At 33.0% G+C, this 22,479-nt stretch overlaps 2 protein-coding genes and 1 long non-coding RNA gene across 15 annotated transcripts; 2 read left to right on the top strand and 1 right to left on the bottom strand.

Annotated features, from left to right (window-relative positions):
• Positions 1 to 2,078: 2,078 nt before the first annotated feature.
• Positions 2,079 to 5,559, bottom strand: LOC144565181 (sugar transport protein MST3-like). Its single transcript, XM_078314857.1, has 4 exons — positions 5,399 to 5,559; positions 4,981 to 5,303; positions 2,691 to 3,320; positions 2,079 to 2,563 (listed from the first exon to the last, which is right to left on the bottom strand). The coding sequence occupies exons 1-4, from the start codon at positions 5,529 to 5,531 to the stop codon at positions 2,081 to 2,083; spliced, it is 1,569 nt and encodes a 522-aa protein (XP_078170983.1). The 5' UTR covers positions 5,532 to 5,559; the 3' UTR covers positions 2,079 to 2,080.
• A 1,863-nt stretch (positions 5,560 to 7,422) lies between these two features.
• LOC144564965 (uncharacterized) lies at positions 7,423 to 12,236 on the top strand. 13 transcript variants are annotated; one of them, XR_013514798.1, is made up of 6 exons: positions 7,423 to 7,552; positions 7,793 to 9,192; positions 9,396 to 9,419; positions 10,076 to 10,606; positions 10,792 to 10,960; positions 11,653 to 12,236. It is a non-coding gene; the product is annotated as an uncharacterized LOC144564965 (long non-coding RNA). The 13 variants fall into 13 exon arrangements; XR_013514795.1 differs by having other exon boundaries at positions 9,396 to 9,487; XR_013514792.1 differs by having other exon boundaries at positions 7,793 to 8,334; positions 8,908 to 10,606.
• Positions 12,237 to 13,811: 1,575 nt separating this feature from the next.
• On the top strand, positions 13,812 to 15,150 carry LOC144565489 (monooxygenase 2-like). Its single transcript, XM_078315257.1, has 4 exons — positions 13,812 to 13,881; positions 14,018 to 14,139; positions 14,458 to 14,804; positions 14,922 to 15,150. Exons 1-4 carry the CDS (start codon positions 13,812 to 13,814, stop codon positions 15,133 to 15,135), a joined length of 753 nt encoding a protein of 250 aa, XP_078171383.1. The 3' UTR covers positions 15,136 to 15,150.
• Positions 15,151 to 22,479: the final 7,329 nt, after the last annotated feature.

The raw sequence follows: 22,479 nt of genomic DNA, 5'->3' as shown, positions 1-22,479 counted from the left end.
CCGAACCGTTCATCTTGTTCTCCATATTGAAATGTGCTTGGAGACCAAATTTTACATTTTTTGGAATTTTTTTACTATTTATTAAGCAATTTTGAAAGTCGCTGATCTGATGGTCCAGAAAATTTTACTGTTTTTTACTGTTTACAGCAAAACAACAATTTTAGAAAATGCTCAATAAATAGTAAAAAATTTCCAAAAAATGTAAAATTTGGTCTCCAAGCACATTTCAATATGGATTAAACATCTAACAGTTCGGATTGGTCGTTTGAACTTTCAAAATAAAAATACGGCGTGAAGTAGAAACGCGTTTTACTTCGCAACTCACCGTAGCCCATCTCTCTCTCTCTCTCTCTCTCTCTCTATATATATATATATATATAGAGGAGGGATCCACTTACACCCTTTTTTGGAGACATCGGATTACACCCTATATTTTCAAAGTCCAAGCAGTCAATCCAAACCGTTCAACATGATGGATAAGTTAAAATATACTTGCAGATCAAATTTTATATTTTTTTTGAATTTTTTGACTATTTATTAAGATGAGTGCAAAAATTCAATGGTCTGGAAACAATGATTTTGTAAAATACTTAATAAATAGTAAAAAAAAAAACAAAAAGAATATAAAATTTGATCTGCAAGCACATTTTAATATATTCATCATGTTGAACGGTTTAAATCGACTGTTTCGAATTTGAAAACTTTAAAAATGAAGAGCGTAATTCGGTGTCACTAAAAAGGAGTGTAATTGAATCCCTCCTCATATATATATATATATATGAATTCTCATTTTAAAATTCACATATGCGACTGCGATAGCCTTACGTTTACCGCATAGAAACTACATAACTACATTTAAAAACATTAGATGCGATAACGGTGCAACCAAATCACATCACAAATCTCCCTCTGGAAATATCTATAGTATTTTCTATTTCACATGCAGAACATCATGGTTTCTTTTGAATGCATAGGATTTTAATTCTTAAATTATGGAACAATAAAATTTGAGATTATCAAAATCATGAAATTTTTGAATTTCGAAGAACCAGATTATTGCTGAATATCGTGAAACAGTTAAAATTTTAAGTTTTAAATTGAGGGAAAATAAAATGGAAAAGAAGGATATGGTGAAGATGTAATTAATGGACCCACTGGAATATTTTGTCAATTTTTGCAGAAAAAAAATTAGTCCAATAACTAAGAAAAATGTTATATGCTTGAAAGGTTACAAGTTTGTAACTCAATTGGATATTTTTTTTGTAGATATTTAAAGTTGGAATGTTTGACTCAACTAAGAAAAATGTTATATGTTTGAAAAGTTACAAGTTTGTAACTCAATTGGATATTTTTTTTGTAGATATTTAAAGTTGAAATGTTTGACTCAACTAAGAAAAATGTTATATGTTTGAAAAGTTACCAAGTTTGTAACTCAATTGGATATTTTTTTGTAGATATTTAAAGTTGTAATGCTTGACTCAACTTAATCTCAATTTTTTTTTTAAACAATATATAGTTGCAAACTCATACATCCAAATCCAAATAAGTCCGCTGGCCAATTGGATATTTTTTTTTAAACAATATATAGCTTGTATGAACAGCGGGAATCAATAACGAAATTGTATACATCATTTGCTTCTTTCTATATTAACTAATTTAGCTTTTCTATTATTTAAATATAATTATATGGCGGCATATGAAAGTAAAATCTTTTACTAAACTCTATAAATTTATCTAAGTAATTCTTATAAATAAAACCTTCAAAATAAAATTGCTTCCCACTGCTCCCAGCTTGTATAAGTAAAAATTGATGAGATTAAAATATGAAGAGTATAATCATATAATGTATTAAGCAATTTATTTCTCATCCCCACAACCATAAACATGACCCATGCATAAAGCTCTAACGTTAACTATGGCACTCTAAATAAAATACGTATAAAGATTGAAACTAATAACACCAAGCACCTAACTATTTCTATACCAAACATAAAAACAAATTCTTTTAGTGACTTTTTATATATAAAGGCAAAGAAAAAAACACTGTTCCATTAAACCAGGCCAGCAAAACCGTTATCGATCATACAACGGTATCCTTTTGCTTGCCATTAGACATTTCGACTGCATTACTACCGAAATGAATGTCCTCGTCAGCGATGAACCTTCCCCAGAACCAGTGTTCCTTCCAGACAAGAACCATCTCTTCAATCGGCACATTTTTTGTCTCAGGCATAAAAAATGCGATGAAGATAGTCATTATGACCACCCATCCGCCGAAGAAGTAGAACAAGCCGAACTTCAGGTGGCAAAGCATTGAAAGGAAAGCTTGTGCAATGGCAAAGGTGAAGAGCATGTTAACTGACACGTTGAGGGATTGTCCGGCTGAACGGATCTCCAGAGGAAAAATTTCACTCGGCACTAACCAGCCTAGTGGGCCCCATGACCAGGCAAAGCCGGCCACATATATGCAGATGAAGGCTACCACAAACCCTGAATATGTCTTTGGCATGCTTCCTTCACCACTTGTACCGAATTTGATCTCAATCAGAGTCCCCACAACAATCTGGTAAAGAAAAAAAATTAAACAAGATTAATGGGATTCTGTCATTAATTACATGTTTAGAAAATTACTGTTGATTTGCTCGCACTAACAAAAAATTTCGTAAATAAAATGTTGTTCATAATTTTACCTGGCAAATGAACATCTGGATACCACCTTGCAAGAACAGCTTGCGGCGGCCAAGCTTGTCAACCGTGAAAATAGAGAGAAGTGTGCAGATTACATTAACAACCCCTATGATCACTGCAGAAAGCAAGGATGAATTGTTTCCAAATCCGAGCGTCTTAAAGAGTACTGGCGCATAGAATTCAATCACATTGATGCCGGTGAGTTGCTGAAAGGCCGGAATCATAATGGCCATTGTCAATTGTGCACGATACTTGCGCTTCAATATGTTAGACCAAGGATGCTTGATCTTCTTCGATTCTTGGCTAGCGATAACAAGGTCATTGTACTCTTCATTGATATCATCAGTGCCACGTATGCGATGCAACATCTGCAGAGCAGCATCATCGTAACCACGGTCGATTAAAGAGTTTGGGGTGTCGGGAAGGAAAAGAGAACCAAGGGTTATGATGGCAGCAGGAACAGCAGCCAGTGCCAGACTTAAACGCCAACCCCATCCAGCCTTGATTTTGTCAGAGCCATAGTTGATTAGGTTTGCACATAGGATGCCAATAGTTATCATGAGCTGGAAGCACATGTTGAGCATTCCACGGAGCCGTGCCGGGGCCATTTCTGATAGGTACACTGGTACAGACTGTAAAGTAAATAGAACAAAATTTTAGGATATTTTTGTAATCTAGAAAATGGAATTAAGAGTCAATAAGTCAACATTCTTTGATTATTGAATGTTTCGAAGAAAAGTAGGGGAGATGTGAAATGAAAGAGAATTCTACGTACGCTCTATTCATGGCAACTGGCAAGATGTCTTTTTTAATCTTTTTAAAAGTAAAAGAGTAGGTTGCATCATTGACTGAGTGACTCGATTTGTATAAGTAATAAAGAGGAATACAATTCAATAAAAATTATGACAGTACTAGCTCATTTCAAGTTCCCACCACTTGCTGTCCATTCACAACTTATTACTTCTTATTACAGTTCCATATTTGTTTTGACAATTACCGAAACCCTGATGAATGGAATGGTGGGTTTAATATGTAAAACTAATCAACTATGGCTCTATTCATGCGTCAACTTATTCCATCTCCGTCTGCGCTCTATTCATGCGTGCATATTTGTTTTATTTCAATATTATATTAACAATTATCGAGCACAAATATATTGACTGAAGTCGGTTACCAAATTTAAACAGTACTGTTGATGACAATTCTGCACAAATATTAGAAAGTTTTACTGCAGCCAGAAAATTCCGATTCAATTTGTTTTTTTTTTTTGAGTAATAAATTTGGGAGTCAAAACCATCAAACTTGTTTAATATTTTCAAGGAATGTCTCAATTCGGATTTTGAACCTGAGACTTTCTACAAAGAGGTCATTGTTTTTGCCACTAGACTGGGTTCTCAATTCCGTTTCATTTTTAGAGAGCAGAAAAGAACAGAGATAGTTCCCTATGTCGAAATTAAGAACTGTGTTTTTTTGAAAAAACTGATAGTGGCTATGAGTATGTACAAATTAAGAACTGTTTGTTGGGGCACCTTATTGGGGATTACTTTTTATTCTATTTCCTTTTCTAATAGGTCAAAATTCAATAGAGGTACCAGCAGTGATTCAAAATTAAATGAAACCAAATGTTGAGACTGAGAATTCGCAGAGTCCCAAGTAGAGCTCAAGGCAGTCAAAGTACCAGATAAGTAGCTAGACTATCCAAACTAGATAAGTATAGTACAGAGGCCAATATTCAGCTTCCTAAAAGAGCTAGAACGTAATAATTTCTTTAACAAAATACTCTTCATATTTTAATGCTTATTTTAACTAATATGTTGACTGGTACAAGTACAACATATGCTGCGGCTCTATATTTTAATTTCAAACGGTTTGGCCCTCACATATATATATAATAACAAAAAGAGGGCTACGCCAGCTTTGACTAGCAAGTAATTAACATGCACCGTTTTCTTTTGGTCAAAACTAAAATTTACTTTCTTAAAATCTTTTACGCGTGACTCTTAAAAAGTTCGTAAGATATATCAATTATTCAACAATTGGGATCATATATCCAGCGTAATATGTTGAAAATTGTAAAAGGAAACAGATAATATATATATATATATGACAACTAGTCAAAAAAGAAATTCACATGCGCATAGTTAAATCTCCCCAGTTGAATGGAATGGTGGGTTTAATATGTAAAACTTAAATCACATATTGATATATATGAAGTGTTTGTAAAATGATGAAGAGTTCTAACACAACACATATTATGGGGGGAGAGAGAGTTGGATGGTGCAATATTATTACCTGATTAGCAAATCCAACACCGATACCGAGAAGAATACGGCCGAAAATCAGCATTAAAATATTCTCAGCAGCACCATTCAAAGCAGCACCGATTAAAAACACGAGACCTCCACCAAACATGGACCACTTCCTTCCGAACAGTCTGGTAAAAGTCGATGCAAAGAACGAGGCAACCAGAGCAGCAAGGTACAGAGATGACGTAAACAATGTCAGCGTTTGGCTGTCAAACTTGCAGTATTGGTTTGTGTTGGTATCCTCTTTTTGTTTCCGGTAAACTGATGGAAAAAACTTCTTCAAGAATGGGTCCATAGATGTCACACCGCCTTCAAGTTAAACATGCACACAAATCAATCAAAACAATAGAAACAATATCATGAAAGAAAAACAAAAATGATGTCATTTGTAGGCTTCTATTTACCTGTTATTCCAAGATCATAGCCGAAAATAAGACCGCCAGTGGCAGCCACAATACATGTGAGGAAGACAAACATAGTTAACTTTCCGGGGTACTCCTTTCCCCCAGTAGCGCTAACAATGGCCCCTCCTGCCATTTTGAGAGAGAGAGAGAGAGAGAGAGAGAGAGTTCGGAGCTAGGTGGATACAGTATATTTGAAATATATAAAGCACGAGAGAGATATCCTGATGAACTAGTGGAAAAGTCAAGTGGACAATTAAAGCAAGCTATTCAAAAAGAGAGACGTTAGATGAATGTGATGCGACCATTTTTCAGTAGAAAATTGTATCAAATTTAGATTAATAGATGCGATCGTTATCTTAATTTTGGATGTTCTGATAATATCCAGGCTTAATTACTATCTGGTGTGGTCACATCAGAATGTCATCGTCAGGCTTCGATCTTCCGGATTCCGCGTTCGGTTTCGCCGATTTTTTTATTAACCAAAAATAAATAAATAAAATATCGTAAAAGAAGTTTGACTTGACAGAAATTCGATATATAAGAAAAACGGGAATAATTGTCCCGTCCCTTGGACGGTATAAATTCGACCATCCTGATTACTCCCAGCTAATTCAACTCCTAAACCCCCGCAAAGCAAAAAAAAAAAAAAAGTTCCGGACGGTAAGAAGCTTCCCGTCCGACAGAAAATAAAATAAGGGATGGAATCGTCAGTTCAGCCTAGACATAAATTCTTTTAGTATGTGGTTTGATACACTATAGATTGATCTAGTATTTGGAAATATGTTTGGGGGGGTCGTAATTGGGGTGAGTTTGTAACAGTTGTTACTAGTCAGTATCAGCTGGTACAGCAGCTAGCCTGCATTTCACACTAAGCTGAGTAAAGACATAGGGGCTGTACAATTTTTGGAAAATTTAAATTGTTTCTGCAATAAGAAACGGTGGTGTGAATGTCTTTTTATTTTATTTAGTATCAAGTATCAACTAACGGAAGAAATAGGATTTAGTGCTGATCAGTATGATGATGGTACGAGATTTTGTTTAGTATCAACTATCAAGTATGGGAATTGGTCTTGGTTTTCTCAATGTAGCATGAGAGCTGCTATGACAAAAATCAGAGGCATAGATAAGGTCAGGGGTCCTATATACAAATGACAAATCCATATCCTAGGTAACATAATATTATAATATTTGAGTTTAAATCCAGACTGTCGGTTCAAAATCCGGGCCATCCTGCCTGAGGTGGAATGCCCAGGATCCTTTTAATATTCGTGCTAAAGAAGATCGCACGGTCCAGATCTGAACTCAATATTTTTATATTCTGTTACCTTTGGTGATATGAATTCCCTATTTACGGAGGCAGAAGATGACCCCTTGGCAGTTATGTGGGCTAGGATGGATGCAGGGAGACCAAGTCCTTACTCCAAAAGAAAAGGCGATGCGATAAGTGTAATAACATGCGCATATGCGTATTAAGTTGCATAGAAATTTGTATGCGGTTTCACATATGCAGCTGCATATTTGACCGCATATTTTTTCTATATTATGTATGTTAATTTATATTGATTGTCATTAAACTGTAATAGTTGAAATTGATTGATCTAAATTCGGATTGAATCTGAACCATCTAATTAAATAATTTATTTTTCTTTGATTAAATACATTGTTGAAGAAAAGAGGCACAGTACTCCGGATCAATCTGAGCCTTTAACAAATAATTTCGATTTTATGCAACTGTTTCAGGTTGTTAAACGTGTAGAAATTTAATTTAGTTAAATACATATTCACTGCATGAAGAGCTACATAGAAATTATTTCATTTAAACAAAAAGAAGCACGTGTTTTACGCACGTCTCTCCAGATGGAATCGAATCATCTGCCCCCTGTGGACAGGATTTTCCTGCCCCAAGTGTAAGATGGAATATGAGCTGTTAGATTTTGTCAAAATTGGTGTTGAGAGATGTCCTGATCAGCGACTCCGTTAATTAATCAATCAGGGACTCTTTTAATTTTCCTCCTCTTTGCTTTCTCCGTCTCTCTTCACTTGAGTCTCTCCTGATTCTCAGAAAACCCTAGCGTTTCAACAGCTTCGGTGCGTTTCTCCCGGCAATCCATGGATAAGCTCCATGTCTGGATCGCTTTTCACCAAGACGAGAAGGTATCTCTCTCTCTCTTTCACCCTACTCCCCTCCCGTAAAATGTTGGGGTTTTTCAAAGGGAACTGGGTTTATTTTGGTCCGATTGGGAATTTTACTTCAAGTCATCTCGATTTGATAAGCAAGTCCTTTGAAAAGAATTGAATTTTTTTTCCTTCAAAAGGAACAACTCTCTGGGCCATCGTTATAGTGTGATATCAATTCTAAACTTATCATAATTATTTTTAATACAATACCTTTAGGAACCAGGAGAATATAGGTCAATTAGCTTACTGGCTCTCGACAACAACTACTCTCTTCTATCTCATGCGAAATACATTGATAGCAAGCAATAGATTGACAAGAAGCTAATGCATAGGTGGTGTTATACACTTCTCAGAGGAGTTCCGACAGTGACTGAGAAGAAAGGTTTAGCAAATTACTAGTATAGATATAAAGTTAGTGTTAGCAAAGTACAGTATAGATATATGGTTAGTGTTAGCAAATTACTTTTGAATGGGAGGTTATCTAATCTGGTATTTTGGATCAGTTGTTATCTGAGTTTAGAATGGTGTTATATTGCCTTAATTAGAAAGTGATGTTTAGTTTTAATCCAGTGAGAGTTTTTACAATAGCTCTTTTAACTCTTTACCTTGTAATTAAGTTAACTTTGGTTTCAGTTAATGAAACTGGGCTTCAGCCTTTTTAGTTTTTACTCAAAATAAAAAAAAAAAAAAGATTGACAAGAAGCTTGTCCTGTAGCTGAACAACAGTTTCATTGCTCACCAGGATGCAAATCGCACAGGTACATTTCTCTTGCTTTGATTTTGTTAGAACTTAGATATGATATTTCATATGAGCTCTACATTTCCATCGACAAGAATTAAACAATTGTTAAAGGTAATGTAAGCAAGGATTGATGATGTAGCTTATTTCTTCATGGTTAAATAATTAAGTACATCACTATACAATTAAATAGAAGTTATGAAAATAAATAAAGCTTTACAAATAAGCTAACAGCCTAGTAGGCAATGTTACATATATTTCTGCATTTTCAGACTATGAGTAGGTAGTTTTTATTTTGTGATGCAGCTTGGTAGACTTTGAGTTGTTAGTTTTATTTTGTGCTGCAGTTTGGTACATGACTTGATTTGTATATCAATGTTTCTGTAATAAAGCAGGTGCAAAGCCTTTTATCCAAAAAATAAGCTACAGTAGGTCAAAAATTGTGAACCCCACTGGTATTCATTTATTACCAAAAGGTACATGTAAGTAACTGTACCAGTATACCATATATTTTCTGTACCAGTAACTGGTATGCATTGAATTTAACTTTATTGATTTAAAAAAAATGACAGTATATTGTTTTCGGTACCAGTAACTGGGGCAGAGGATATGTGTTTTTTGAAAGAAGAAAAACGCAGAAGAAAATCCTAAACACACTCGAAGAAGAAAACTTGAAATCACGTGTTTTAAGACAATTTCCCTTTTCTCTCTTTCTCTACGATCTAAAACCCTAACCATCGTAGAAGAAAACTTGCCACGGCGAAGAGTTCGTTCAAGCTCCCCAATCCCCTTATCCCCTCTTCAAATCTAAGTTTATCGGATTCTTCTCAATTTGGCTCCTGTCCCCGTCGCACCAGTCGCCCGTCGCTCAACAATGGTTTGTTTTGACTGATTTTTGTAGTTTTTTTAAGCTTGATTTTATGGAAGAAATCATTTTTAATCCTTTTTTCTAGGGTTAATGGAGGTCTTTCTGTGATTTTTTTTTTTCTTTCTGATTTTGAATGTTTAATTTAAAAATATTTCTGATTTTCTTTATAACTTTAGCAGTACTAATTTGATCTCTTATTACATATTGTGTAGGAAATGCAGAAGTCAAGTTTTATGGTATGCTGGATTGTTTGAAAATTGGATTAGATTGTTTATAGAAGATACATACTTAAATTCTTCTTAGGGTATTTTTCCTTCTTGCTGTGTCACTCTCTTTTGTCTGATTCAATTGAGGATATGCTAACACTGATTTGGGTTAAATTAAGGACAATTGAAGCTTAATTAGACAAATCAATGTCCGTTGCTTGCTGATTTTGGTAAACCTGTGATCAATAGACCTTAGTTGTTCAACAAAGAATTAATTTGTTTTTAATTGAACATTGCTTTCTTTTGTTTTTTTGCTCAAAGTTTATTTAGATTTTGTAGAATGGAGGGCTCATATATTTAGCAAAAAACCTAATGGTGCAAAAAACCTAATGGTGCTGGGTGGAGAATTTGTTCACTTGAGACCACATAAAATTCTGTTTGCACATTAGAAAATGAGGTAAACCTTCAATCAGTATATACAAATGCTTCAATGTGTTACATAACATTAAAATTCATATCTTCCTACAAATTGGTAAGGTTCTTGTGCCACTATTTGACCATAAATTAGAAACTTGATCTCGCAATCCTGCTGATATCAGGTGGTAGTTTTGAATGATAAATGTCAATTATTTATATATGGTTGTTCTTATTCTCTAATATGTACTGCATTGTCCACATGTTGCCAGGAGAATATATAAACATATAATGTATCAACAACAGCAGACTCAGATCCTGATGCTGCATGAATGCATCATCACGCAAGAGGCGTCGGGGGGTGAGTTCGCCATCAACTACCAAGACATGTCAGCCCTCGGCAACCCGACTTACTCAAAACTCAACTTCCACCTCCAGCACGATGTCACCAGATCCAATTACTTCACATACCACAAGGACTTGTTAACTCAGCTCTGCACACCACCCACCAACATGTTGTATGACCAACCGGAGTGCCCGTACCAGCAGCAACAACATCAACACAACTGTCTAATATGGTGTACGGATCACTGCCAAGTGTAAGATCTGGGTGCATCCCAGGGATCATTGAGGGGTACAATACGTGTCAGTTTTAGAGTGTGTGGGGCTGGGCCAAGAGGTAGAGAGGCGGTGGTTCGGCTTTAAAGGGATTAAAGAAGAATGAGAAGCAAAGAAGAGAGAGACTTGGTGAGAAGTATGAAATTATGAATTTTCTCAAGGCTCTGATCCCCAACAGAACCAATGTACATGTACATTTGCTTCGTTGTTTACATTAATTGTATGAATAATTTCTCAATAAATATATACATATAAATAGATTTATATATAGGATGATCGGGAAGAATTACTATTAATTAACGTTGCTTTCCGTTCAAATTGTTATCATCTAATTCATTTCCAATTACAATAAATCGTCTTGCTCGTGTAGGGAAGAAGGTTGATAAAAGAAGAGGATGAAGAGAGCTATAAAAGACTCAGGGGAAGTGAATGGCATGAGACTTCTATGCATAATTATATTGCTGCGTACAACAAGATGTCAAATCATGGTGATCTGATCTTTGCTCTCCAGTCCTTAGTGATAAGCTATTATGTTACTGGTAATTCCAATTTTTAACTCAGAACTGACTATATTTTTTGGGTTTTTGGGGTTTTGAGTTTTGAGTTTTGAGTTTTTTTTATTTATGTTAATACTGGGTAATACATTGAACTGGGTACATACATTTTTAAGTTCATATCAGCTGCTATCACAAGATATTGGAGATGAAAATATAATATTGATTTGATTCTTGATCTCTAAATCTTGATCGGTTAGCCTGTGCTGATGCCTTGGGTAAAATTGTAATTATGAAGAATCTCATTCTTTTTCATTTTGCAATTATATTTCGGTTTTATGCTTACTGCTGCTTCTTTCTTCTTTTCTTTTCCATTTTGATTTGATTTCATGGATGTAGGAGTCTTTGAACTGTTATTAGATTTTTAAATGATGTAAATTGAGTATAATAAGTAACAGTAGAAGCTAATTTATGATTTTGCATTTTTGTTTCTTGTTAGACATGCTTCTTTTTCTTTTCTTTCATAAATCTGATCTGACCTTTTCCTTCTTTTCTTTCATTAAGATTTTATTTGATATTATCCTCTTTCTTTCTTTATATTCCATTTTATACATTGTTTGTGGATTTGAATAAAGTAACTAATTCTTCAATATTAGTTCGTTTTTTTATCTCTTTTTGTGATTTTATTCGCTACTCAAATTTTCTTTTTCATGGCTTTCTGTTTAAAAAAATTTCAGATTCTAAAGGAGATGCATAGATCGTGCCAGAGAGAAGATAGTAGTGATGACCAGAAAAAGGGTACACAGCTTCTAGAAGTCTATGGTACTGAAATTCAAATGTATACTGAAATGAAATACATCAAGAAACTGAAGGTTATATTGTTCTTTCATATCTATTTTGTTTGACTTGAGAAATTTACACTATACATTAAGAAACTGCATGGCTGCTACATATACGTTTCTTAAACTAAGTGATATGTGTTTTGAGATGATAAATACCATATGTGCAGGCCTTTATTGCAAGAGATAATTCATCAGTAGATGATGTGATGGTAATGTTACCACTGTTAAGAAGTTGCTTTGTAGTTAAGATATGGTTTCTCTAAGTCAAGTTCATAAAGGGCAATTCTGGTATGTGATATCTTTTGTGTGTTCAATTCTGGTATTTGCTTTCTATTTACTTGATTATGTTTGTTTATGCTTGTAAGCTCATTGTTTGTGTACCAGTCTGTACCAGTTCAGTTATGTGCTGGTAGGGTCATGCTGCTGCCTAAATCAAAGTTGTAATTCTTCTTTAATTTTAGAACTTAATTATTAGTCAATTCATTTCAATCTTTTCTATTCTGTGAACTTGATTTTAGAATTTAAGATGAACAACATAGCGAATGTGCTTAGATTCGTTCTTTTTATTTAAATCTGATTTGTTTATTTGTATATAAAGCAAGTACAGTGCTTTAGAGAGGCGGTGTACTGTTAGTATTACAATATGTGCTTGGATTCAACCCTAGTAGGAATTTTACCTCCAGCTGGAGCCATCTCTTTTGTGCAATCTTGGTAGTCCGCTGACATATATATATCCTAAAAAAGTGATCCATGAGAAGCTAATGGATTTTATTTCTTTCTAATTATGTGCATGATTATTGATCAAGTTCTAAATAGCATTTATCACGTCATAGCAGGAAGCCCACAAAAAAAAATATAGCAAAATCTATGCTACATAGAATTATTTTTTTATTTTTATAAAAATTATATCATATATTTGTATAAAATATCAACATTATACAAGTCTCATAGAACAATAAATAACATCAAATTGATTAAAAAAATATAATATTCATATTAAACTAATACAAAGTCCAAATTGCGACTCAAAATATTCATAGTAATGCTAATATTATAAACTATTGATCTTTTTCTATTCAAAATATATTCAGCATTATGACATAATCTATCTTTCTTTTATTTAAATTTTAAAATAACTTAGACATCATGGCATAATTAACTATCTTAATCTATTTAAAATATTCAACCTATCATATAGTAAGTATAATTTTGTTACTTCAAGAAATATCTTAATATATTCAATCTGAGCCTTTATTTAAAGTTCATATAAATTGAAAAAAAAAAAAAAAAAACAGCTCATGTTGCATGGCGCGTTGTAGTTTTCTTATTTGATTTCGTTTAATGTATCTCTCATTTAATAATTAATAGTTTAATATAAAACTTAGTACGTCAATTGCAAAACAAAAAATCACGGTTAAAATCCAATCTGAGCCTTTATTTAAAGCCCATATAAATTAAAAAGAAAAAGAAAAACAGCTTATGTTGCATAGTGCGCACTATTTGCGCTACACGCTATACGCTATAGCGGTAGTCCGCTATAGCATCCGTAGCTTAAATAGTGCGTTTTAATGCCATAACTTAGCGTTTAGGGTCCAAAAAAGCTATAGCGACGCTATTTAGAACACTGTTATTGATTAATTACAACTATTTACGAGTTAATTGTTCATGCTAGATGTATCATATATCATGCTTATAATTAACATATTTATTGTCTAGCAAATTAAAATTTTATTATACTATAATTAATAATCATGCTTGTAACTTAGGAAAATCATATGCATATGTATAATTGTCAGTTTTCTCTTTTTGATTCTTGACGCACTTCGTCTTCCTTCAGATTTGTTTTAAATCAAAATATGACTTATGTTGATTGGGTCTTTTTTATTTGTATCAGATTATTTCTTCTGCCTTAACAATAATTATATTTTATCTGTGTTTTTTATGTGTAGGTGCTAGACATGGACATGAATAATTATTATGGAAGCGAGTCAATCTCTCTCAATCTAATTGAGGCATAGTATTTTCATTTTTTTTTTGTTGGTTTCTGTACTCAAATGAAATATACATTGCTATTTGGTGTTAAAAAAGATGCCACCTTAGAACTTAACTTGCTGTCAGGCTCATGTAAGCCTAGAAAATTGTAGTTTTATCTATAAAATATGGTGAAAAAATTGTTTTACTTCTTTGATATCTAACATATATTTTTTTGTTTTGTTTTGTTTATTCAAGTGATTTGTGATAAAGATGTGAACCAATGTAGGGAGTGGAATGAGAAACGAAGAGGAATCGGCAAAGGCGCAGCATGTTATCCACTGCAAGCTGAGGCAACAATATTTAGAGGCCATCTCGAAAGTGTTGAGACTTAAGAATGAGAATATCAGAGTGTTGCTTCTACACTAACAACAAATTCTATGATTATGAGGAGTTTACACCCACTGTTTAAGGATTATCATATCTTTTAAATGAATTTTAAGAGATCTTTTATATTTACAATCAAACATGTGTATCCCAAAATAGATATAAGCCTACAGTAATTTGAATGCCAAAAAATAAAAAATAAAAAAAAATCTTATCAATGCTTCCAAAATCTTTTATATTTCCAAGGTCTCTCCTTATTGATTGGTGATGAAATCAAATAAAAATTATGTACTTGCAGAACTATATTCAAATCTCCGTTGCAACGCACGGACAATTGACTAGTTTTTAGAAAAGGATATATCGACGAATCCAGAGCTATTATGGGAAGAAGTGGAAAAGAACCTGGCCAGAGACCTCCCTTCGGAATTCCTCGCCGTTGTTAAAGAGACCGATATCTCGACCCTTTCATGGGTGCTGCTCCTCTTTAGAGCCCCATGGAATATTGCTTTTTGCAAAGCTCAAAATGGTTGTGTCACTATAGCCGGTGATGCAGTGCACCCAATGACACCTGATCTTGCTCAAGGCGGATGCTTTGCCCTTGAGGATGCCGTCATACTCGCTCGCTGCATCAGCCAAGCTCATCCAATGGCCAAAAATGACAAGCAATGGCTGGAGAAGGCACTAAAGAGGTAGATATTCTGTAAAGTTGTTGATTGGAACTTTTTGTAATATATGACTATATTCAATACTTTTTCAATGTGCTTTTTGACCATTAATAAAGAGAGGTGTATTATATATAATGACAGGTATGTGGAAGAAAGGAGATGGAGAGTGACATGGCTGGTTGCCGGTGCATGGTTAGCTGGATGGGTGCAACAAGGAGGCGGCGGCGACCAACAATGGTGGTTGGGTATCGCAAGGTGGTTCAGGGACCGGTTTTGTTATCAATTTATTTGGCCAAGGACCGGTTCTACTATCAATTTTGATACTATCAATTTATACACCAGAGATTCAATTTAGTTGAAATCTTTTCTCTTTTATGAATTTAGATTAATGAAAACCACCACAGAAATCAGAGGTAAAGAGTTACCTCATAACCTGATACATCTCCCCATAATAATGTATGAAGGGATAGTAGTATGGCTTTACTCAAAGAGTGAAAATCAAATAGAGTTGTGGGTTCGCATGAAAGAAGAAGGGTATTATATATGCTGATGGTTTGCAGGGAGCATATGAGGTGTTTTACTACTACCTTCTTCTTTTTTGTATTTTGTGGGTTTGCATGCAAAATTTTCCACTTGTTTTATATTTCATTTCCGTAGTTAGTGCTCTAACATGTGAATTTACAGTGAGAAGTTTTTCAGATGTCAATTACCAAGATTCAATTTATATTACTCAAGCATAGCACCAAAATTAGACGGCACTGACAAGCCTTTGAGTACTGGAGGTAACATGTATACTTTTTTTCCCTTACTGGGTATGTTGTACCAGTTAAGCCTTTACTCATTGCTTCATTGGACTTTTTGACTTATTTTCTCTAGCAGATCTCTCGAACAAGCATCAAAAGATTAGGTATGTAAACCTAAATTATAATTTACATTTTCTTTTCTGAGTAAATTGATGAGATGTCTAAAAATTTTGAGATAGTGCTCAGGTTAGGTTGTGAGAAAACTTGATGTCACTTGAATAGTTAATTATTAGAAAAAAAAAAAAAGAGACCACAACCAACTACCAAAATTGGAACCAATGCAATTATTTTGGTTTTATTTTTTTATCTATGTATTGTTAGGTATTTGTTCTTTTGGTAATTTGGATTCTTCTTCTTTTTTGTTACATCCTGTGTAATAGCAAAACCCTAACTGAAAATGCAGCATATAATGGAAATCCGATATGTGCCAAGAGAAGCAATATGCGGGCCGCACCGGGTTGCAAATTGGGCTAGAAGCACTCAACAACCTCACAATTTGAAGCACAGGGGAGAGTTTACAGAAGGGCCAAGCTTGGAAGAACAGTTAGATGTCCGATACTTCTGTATGGAAACCTAAAATTAGGGAGTATAAGAGAACCCAACACATTCAGAGGGTTCAGTCAAGCTAAGCAGCGCCAACAGAGAGAGATTTGAGCAACAAAACAATCACTGGTAAAGGATTCCAGCTTGCCAGAAGGGGGGCGGAAAATCTTACCAAGAACCCCCCCAACTTTTCAATATTCACAAACAGGAAAGGGCGGTAGTTAGGATAATTTAAATTCCAGTTTAATAATATAGGAAATTAGGTAGAGCAACTTTAAGGCTTTTTTAAGTAGTTTCCCTATCTAGTCTTTTATTTTTAAATTTAACTTTTGATGGAAGATTTACGATGCTTTGATTTTAATATTACCTACGGGTTTTCTCCTCAAAAAAAAAAAATACTATATATATATATATATATATAGAGAGAGAGAGAGAGAGTGGCTAATATGCATTCGGTTGCATATGGACCGAAGTGCTTACAGTCCAAATTTGATTTTTCAAAATCCAAACGGTCGATCTGAACCGTTCATCTTGTTCTCCATATTAATATGTGCTTGGAGACCAAATTTTATATTTTTCTGAATTTGTTTACTATTTATTAAGTATTTTACAAAATTGTTGATCCAACGGTAGCTTAACAAAACAGTAAAATCAGCAGCTACCGTTGGATCAACAATTTTTGTAAAATACTTAATAAATAGTAAAAAAATTCAGAAAAATATAAAATTTGGTCTCCAAGCACATATTAATATGGAGAACAAAATGAACGGTTCAAATCGACCGTTTGGATTTTGAAAAAAATCAAATTTGGACCGTAAGCACTTCGGTCCATATGCAACCGAATGCATATTAGCCTCTCTCTCTCTCTCTCTCTCTCTCTCTCTCTCTATATATATATATATATATAGTAAGGCTACGCTACTTCGCGAATTAAACGGGTTGTTTTAATTCGCGCTCATATCTCTAGTTTCAAAGTTTAAATAGCCGATCCAAACCGTTAGATGTTTAATCTATATTAAAATGTGCTTGGAGACCAAATTTTACATTTTTTGGAATTTTTTTACTATTTATGAAGATGGTTTGAAAAATCGCTGTTTTTTATGGTGCAGAATTTTAATAAAAACAGCGATTTTCAAACCATCTTAATAAATAGTAAAAAAAATTCAAAAAATGTAAAATTTGGTCTCCAAGCACATTTTAATATAGATTAAACATCTAATGGTTTGGATCGGCTATTTGGACTTCGAAACTAGAGATATGAGCGCGAATTAAAATAACCCGTTTAATTCGCGAAGTAGCGTAGCCTTACTCTATATATATATATATATGAAGTTTAGAAGCACAGTAGTAGATAGAAATGAATATGATTGATTATTCTGGATTTAGATGGTGTATGTTATGTTATGTTAGTAGTGAATGTATTTCATAATTCATATGTTTGTGCAAATGTAAGTTTGAATAATATTGATCCAAACTTTGTCAAATAGTGTACTGTATTCTTGTATTATGAGAAAGAGATGTAATTAAGTTTTCATAACTGCAGATTCAATTAATAAGGATTGAACACAGAGTTCTGGAGTTCGGATGGACGGCTCAAAAGGTAGTATACTTGTTGAACACAGACATCACTCATCGGCTTTTGTTTACTTAATTCCTAGAATGTTTCATATCTAGTTTGTTCTCCAGGTTACAAGTCTAATAGCAGAATTGGCAGAACCTGCAGCTGCCGAAAAAAGACTTCCATTTGACGAAGGCATAGAAGAGAGGTTGTGTGCTTATGCTTGAGCCGTCTTTCATTTCCCTACTGATGTAAAAGAGGTCTCAATTTTCACACCATTTTTGAAGCTATTTACACTACCAGCTGCTTTCTCTATGTTGCCTTGCAGAAGTAGAATGTGTCACATAATCCTGCAAATGTAAGCAGCTAAGGCAAAGCTTTACTATTTCTAACACCTTTTTCAAATTTCATGCCTGCCAAAACTATTTCTTTGCTGAGTTTGTCTCTTTAATTTAATAGTTAAATAATGGTATTATGGACTTTTCTGTGGAAAGACGAGGAGAGTTGAGTATCGGGGTGAAACAGAGTTTCTTATTTGTTTTTCATGCAGGTGGAGCCAAATTGGTTTATGCTACCTCGCTAATTAAACTGTATGGCTCACCTACATTACATACATATTTCTTTTTTATTTTTTGGATCAAAGTGTATGAGCAATTCCTTTTCATTTAATGAGAAGACCCAAAACCTTTATATCAATAATGTGATAATCTCATATTTTTCTATCCACTTGTGTTTATTAGAAACTCTTTCTTTGAAATGTTTAGAACTCTGAACCTGATTATATTGGTTAACAAAAGTATGTTGATAAGATGTGTTTTATTCATCATGATAAATATTGCTTGTATGAGAATTATTTTTGTTATCTTATAATATATCCCGTTGCAACGCACGGACACGATACTAGTTACTACTGTATATACAGCCGCATATTACTACTGTATGTTTGGCCACATATTCGATCTCATATTACTGCCTACTTGTTTGTATAGTACTGTATATTACTGCATATTACCACATATTTATATATATATGGGATGGACTACGCTATTCCATGGAGTAAAATGAATTGGTGCTCCATGTCGTCATATTTTTATTTTGATAATCCAAATGACCGATCCGAACCGTTAGATGTGATTTCCATATTGAAATGTGCTTGGAGACCAAATTTTACATTTTTTGGAATTTTTTTACTATTTATTAAGCATTTTTGAAAATTGCTGATCTGATGGTCCAGAAAATTTTACTGTCTTTTACTGTTCACAGCAAAACAGAAATTTTGAAAAATGCTTAATAAATAGTAAAAAATTCAAAAATATATAAAATTTGGTCTCCAAGCACATTTCAATATGGAGATCACATCTAACGGTTCGGATCAGTCGTTTGGATTTTCAAAATGAAAATACGGCGTGGAGTACAAACGCGTTTTACTCAATGGAGTAGCGTAGCCCATCCCATCCCATCCCATATGAATTCTCATTTTAAAATTTACATATATAAATCTGCATAAAAATATGCATATGCGGCCGCGGTGATCTTCTGCATACCGCATAGAAACCTATCGCATACCACATAGAAACCATATTTAAAAATATTAAATGCGATAACGCTGCAATCAAATCACATCACAAATCTCCCTCTGGGAATATCTATAATATTTTTTGTTTCACATGTAGAACATCATGATTTCTTTCGAATGACGATTTTAATTAACTCTTAAATTATGAAACAATAAAATTTGAAATGATCAAAATCATGAAAATTTTGAATTTCGAAGAATGATATTGTGAAACTGTTAAAATTGTAAATTGAGGGAAAATAAAATGGAAAAGAAGGATAGTATGATTGGTTTTTTTTTTCAAAAACCATAAGGACCGTATGGTCCCTACGGTCTCCAAAATTGCATTTTTTTAGACCGTATGGACCATACAATGTAATTGATGGACCCACTAAAATATTTTGTTAAGAAATTTCATGATAAGGAAATAGTGTGCCGATTTTTGGAGAAAAACTAAAATATTATATGTGTGAAAGGTTACAAGTTTGTATCTCAACTTTATCTCTCTCTTTTTTTTTTTAACAATTGTTTATCGTATTTATTATTATTATTTTTCTTTAATTTCGGCTATCTACCCCGCTACTATATAACCTCCATAGAGAAGCAAACTTAAATACTGTACCTCATTTGACTTAGAACCATATTGATTTATAATTTTATTATTTCTGGTCAAAATAGTCAAATACATTTATGTAAGTAGATTGCTAAGAATATTAGAACAAATGTAATTTATATCAAGGAACACCAACTAACACTACATTATTGTTGTCTCGCACGATTTAACTCTTTGGATGATCTCATGCATATATATGGTCTGATTGCTGCTCCAAATTCAAATAAGTCCGCTATAAACCGAAAAATCAAAAAACAAATAATAATAAATAAATAAGGTGAGGCGCAAACTCATACATCCAAATTCAAATAAGTCCGCTGGACAATTGACTATTGACTATTGACTAAGACTTGTATGAACAGCGGGAATCAATGGTGAAATTGGATTGCTTCTTCCCATGTTGACTAATTTAGCTTTTCTATTATTTAAATACTATTTATCTATTCAATATATTTTCCTATTTGCAAAATTATATGGCGGCATATGATCAAAGTAAAATATATGTCACTAAAACTCTATAAATTTATCTAAAAGTAATATTAATATTTAAATTCTTATCAATGAGCCCTTCAAAATTAAATTGTTCTCATAATCTTGACGATATCTTTGAAACCAACCTACACACAAACTTACAAAACGGAACAATAGCAAACGATTGTCAAGTGATCGTTACGTATTACCAATTAATCTCATCAATTTTTACTAATATAGCTGAGAGCTATGGGAAGCAGCACTGTGAATCTCTACTTGTCTTTTATAAAGATAAATGTTCTTGGTCCACTGACTGTCTACAGCCTTATCCAATCCCGAGTTCAACTGCCGTTTAACTTCCGACAGTCCCACCTTTTAACAGGTCCCGTCTCCTTCTATTTAAACAACATGGAATCTTTCTTTTTTAAATTTCATTTCCGAATCTTCCATTTCTGATCAGATCTGCTCTGCAATTTCCTTTCTTTTTCGTCTCGAGAGAAGATTCAAGCGTGATTTTCCTTCCTCTTTCGTCTCAAGTGAAGATTCAAGAGTTTCTAGCCATGAGTTCCTAGTCGCCATTTTATCGGTACTGACTATCATTCAAACGAAATTGTATTTTTTGTTTTTTTTTTGTATTTTTCTTCTCTTATTCAATTTTTCTTTGCAATGATGATTTTTTTTTTCGAAATAACTGACTCGATCTCGTTTTTAAAAATGATCGCGAAAGAACCTTCAGGAGTGGATCTCGATCGGATAGAAGACAGCGAAATTCAAATCTAGTAAGTTTTTCTGTTGAATTTGTTATTTTTATTGTATGCAGTAACGAATCTATCATTTTAACAGATTTTTTTTAATTCCATTGGATTGTTGTAATTTCATTTGATTTTGTATTTTTTTTGTTTTTTAAAGTACATATATATTTGAATTATAAGATATATGTCACATTTTACAGAATATCGCACATTGAAATGTTATGTTGTAATTGTTGTTTTTTTATTTACCTTCTCTCATTCATTTTTCCTTAGCAATGATGAATTTATTTGATCTATTAATTTTACAGTATTTTCCCTGTTAATTTTATAGTATTCATCTTGTGAAAATTTTGAGAAAAGAGATGATAGAGAGGCAATATGGAGTATTGATATGTTAATTTTACAGTATTTCCCCTGTTAATTTTACAGTATTCATCTTGTGAAAATCTGGAGGAAAGAGATGATAGAGAGGCCATATGGAGTATTGATCGGTTAATTTTACAGTTTTTTTCTCGTTAATTTTATAATATTCATTTTGTAATTTTACAGTATTCATCTTGTGAAAATTTAGAGAAAATAGATGATAAAGAGGCGATATAGAGTATTGATTTGTTAATTTTACAGTATTTCCCCTGTTAATTTACAGTATTCATCTTGTGAAAATCTGAAGAAAAGAGATGATAGAGAGGCGATATGGAGTATTGATCTTGTCATTTTACAGTATTCACCCTGTTAATTTTATAGTATTCATTTTGTAATTTTACAGTATTCATCTTTTGAATAGTTACTAATGTTTAACAATGTGGTTGTGAATATTTGATGTACTAATAATTTATAGTTTGCATCTGTTAGTTTTACTGTTTACATCTTTTAAATTTATAGTATTGAATTTTGTAGTGTGTTTATCTCAATTTTATAGTGTTTTAGATTTCAGATTTACAGTTTTATAATTTGTATCTGTTAGTTTTATAGTTTATATTTGGAAATTTTACAATATTGAAGTTTTATAGTTTGCATCTTTATGTTTTACAGTATGTGTAGTTTTAATTTATATGATATAGATGCATATGTAAATATTAATAATTGAAGAAAAAAAAATTAAAATTAATTTTAATTTTGAAAAAGAAAATTTGATTCAAAAAAAATAATTTTGTATAATTTTTTGGACTATTTTGAAAAAATTGCAAGTTTGAGAAGTGGTTCAATTTTAAAATGTTCTAGAAAGTTTTAAAACTGTCATTAATTGTAAATTAGAGAAGTACATTAGGTGCTCCTGCATCAAGTACAGTTAGTTTGACAAGTTGTGCAAGTTGCAAGTACATAAAGTGATCCCGCAGAATGTTAGAAACTTAGAGTGCGCTTTTTATAAGATTTGTTATACAAGTTACAATATTGAATTAGTAA

Source organism: Carex rostrata, chromosome 14 (genome assembly GCF_964058835.1).
Source record: "Carex rostrata chromosome 14, lpCarRost1.2, whole genome shotgun sequence".
Classification (NCBI taxonomy): domain Eukaryota; kingdom Viridiplantae; phylum Streptophyta; class Magnoliopsida; order Poales; family Cyperaceae; genus Carex; species Carex rostrata.
This window is presented reverse-complemented; position numbering and strand designations above follow the sequence as displayed.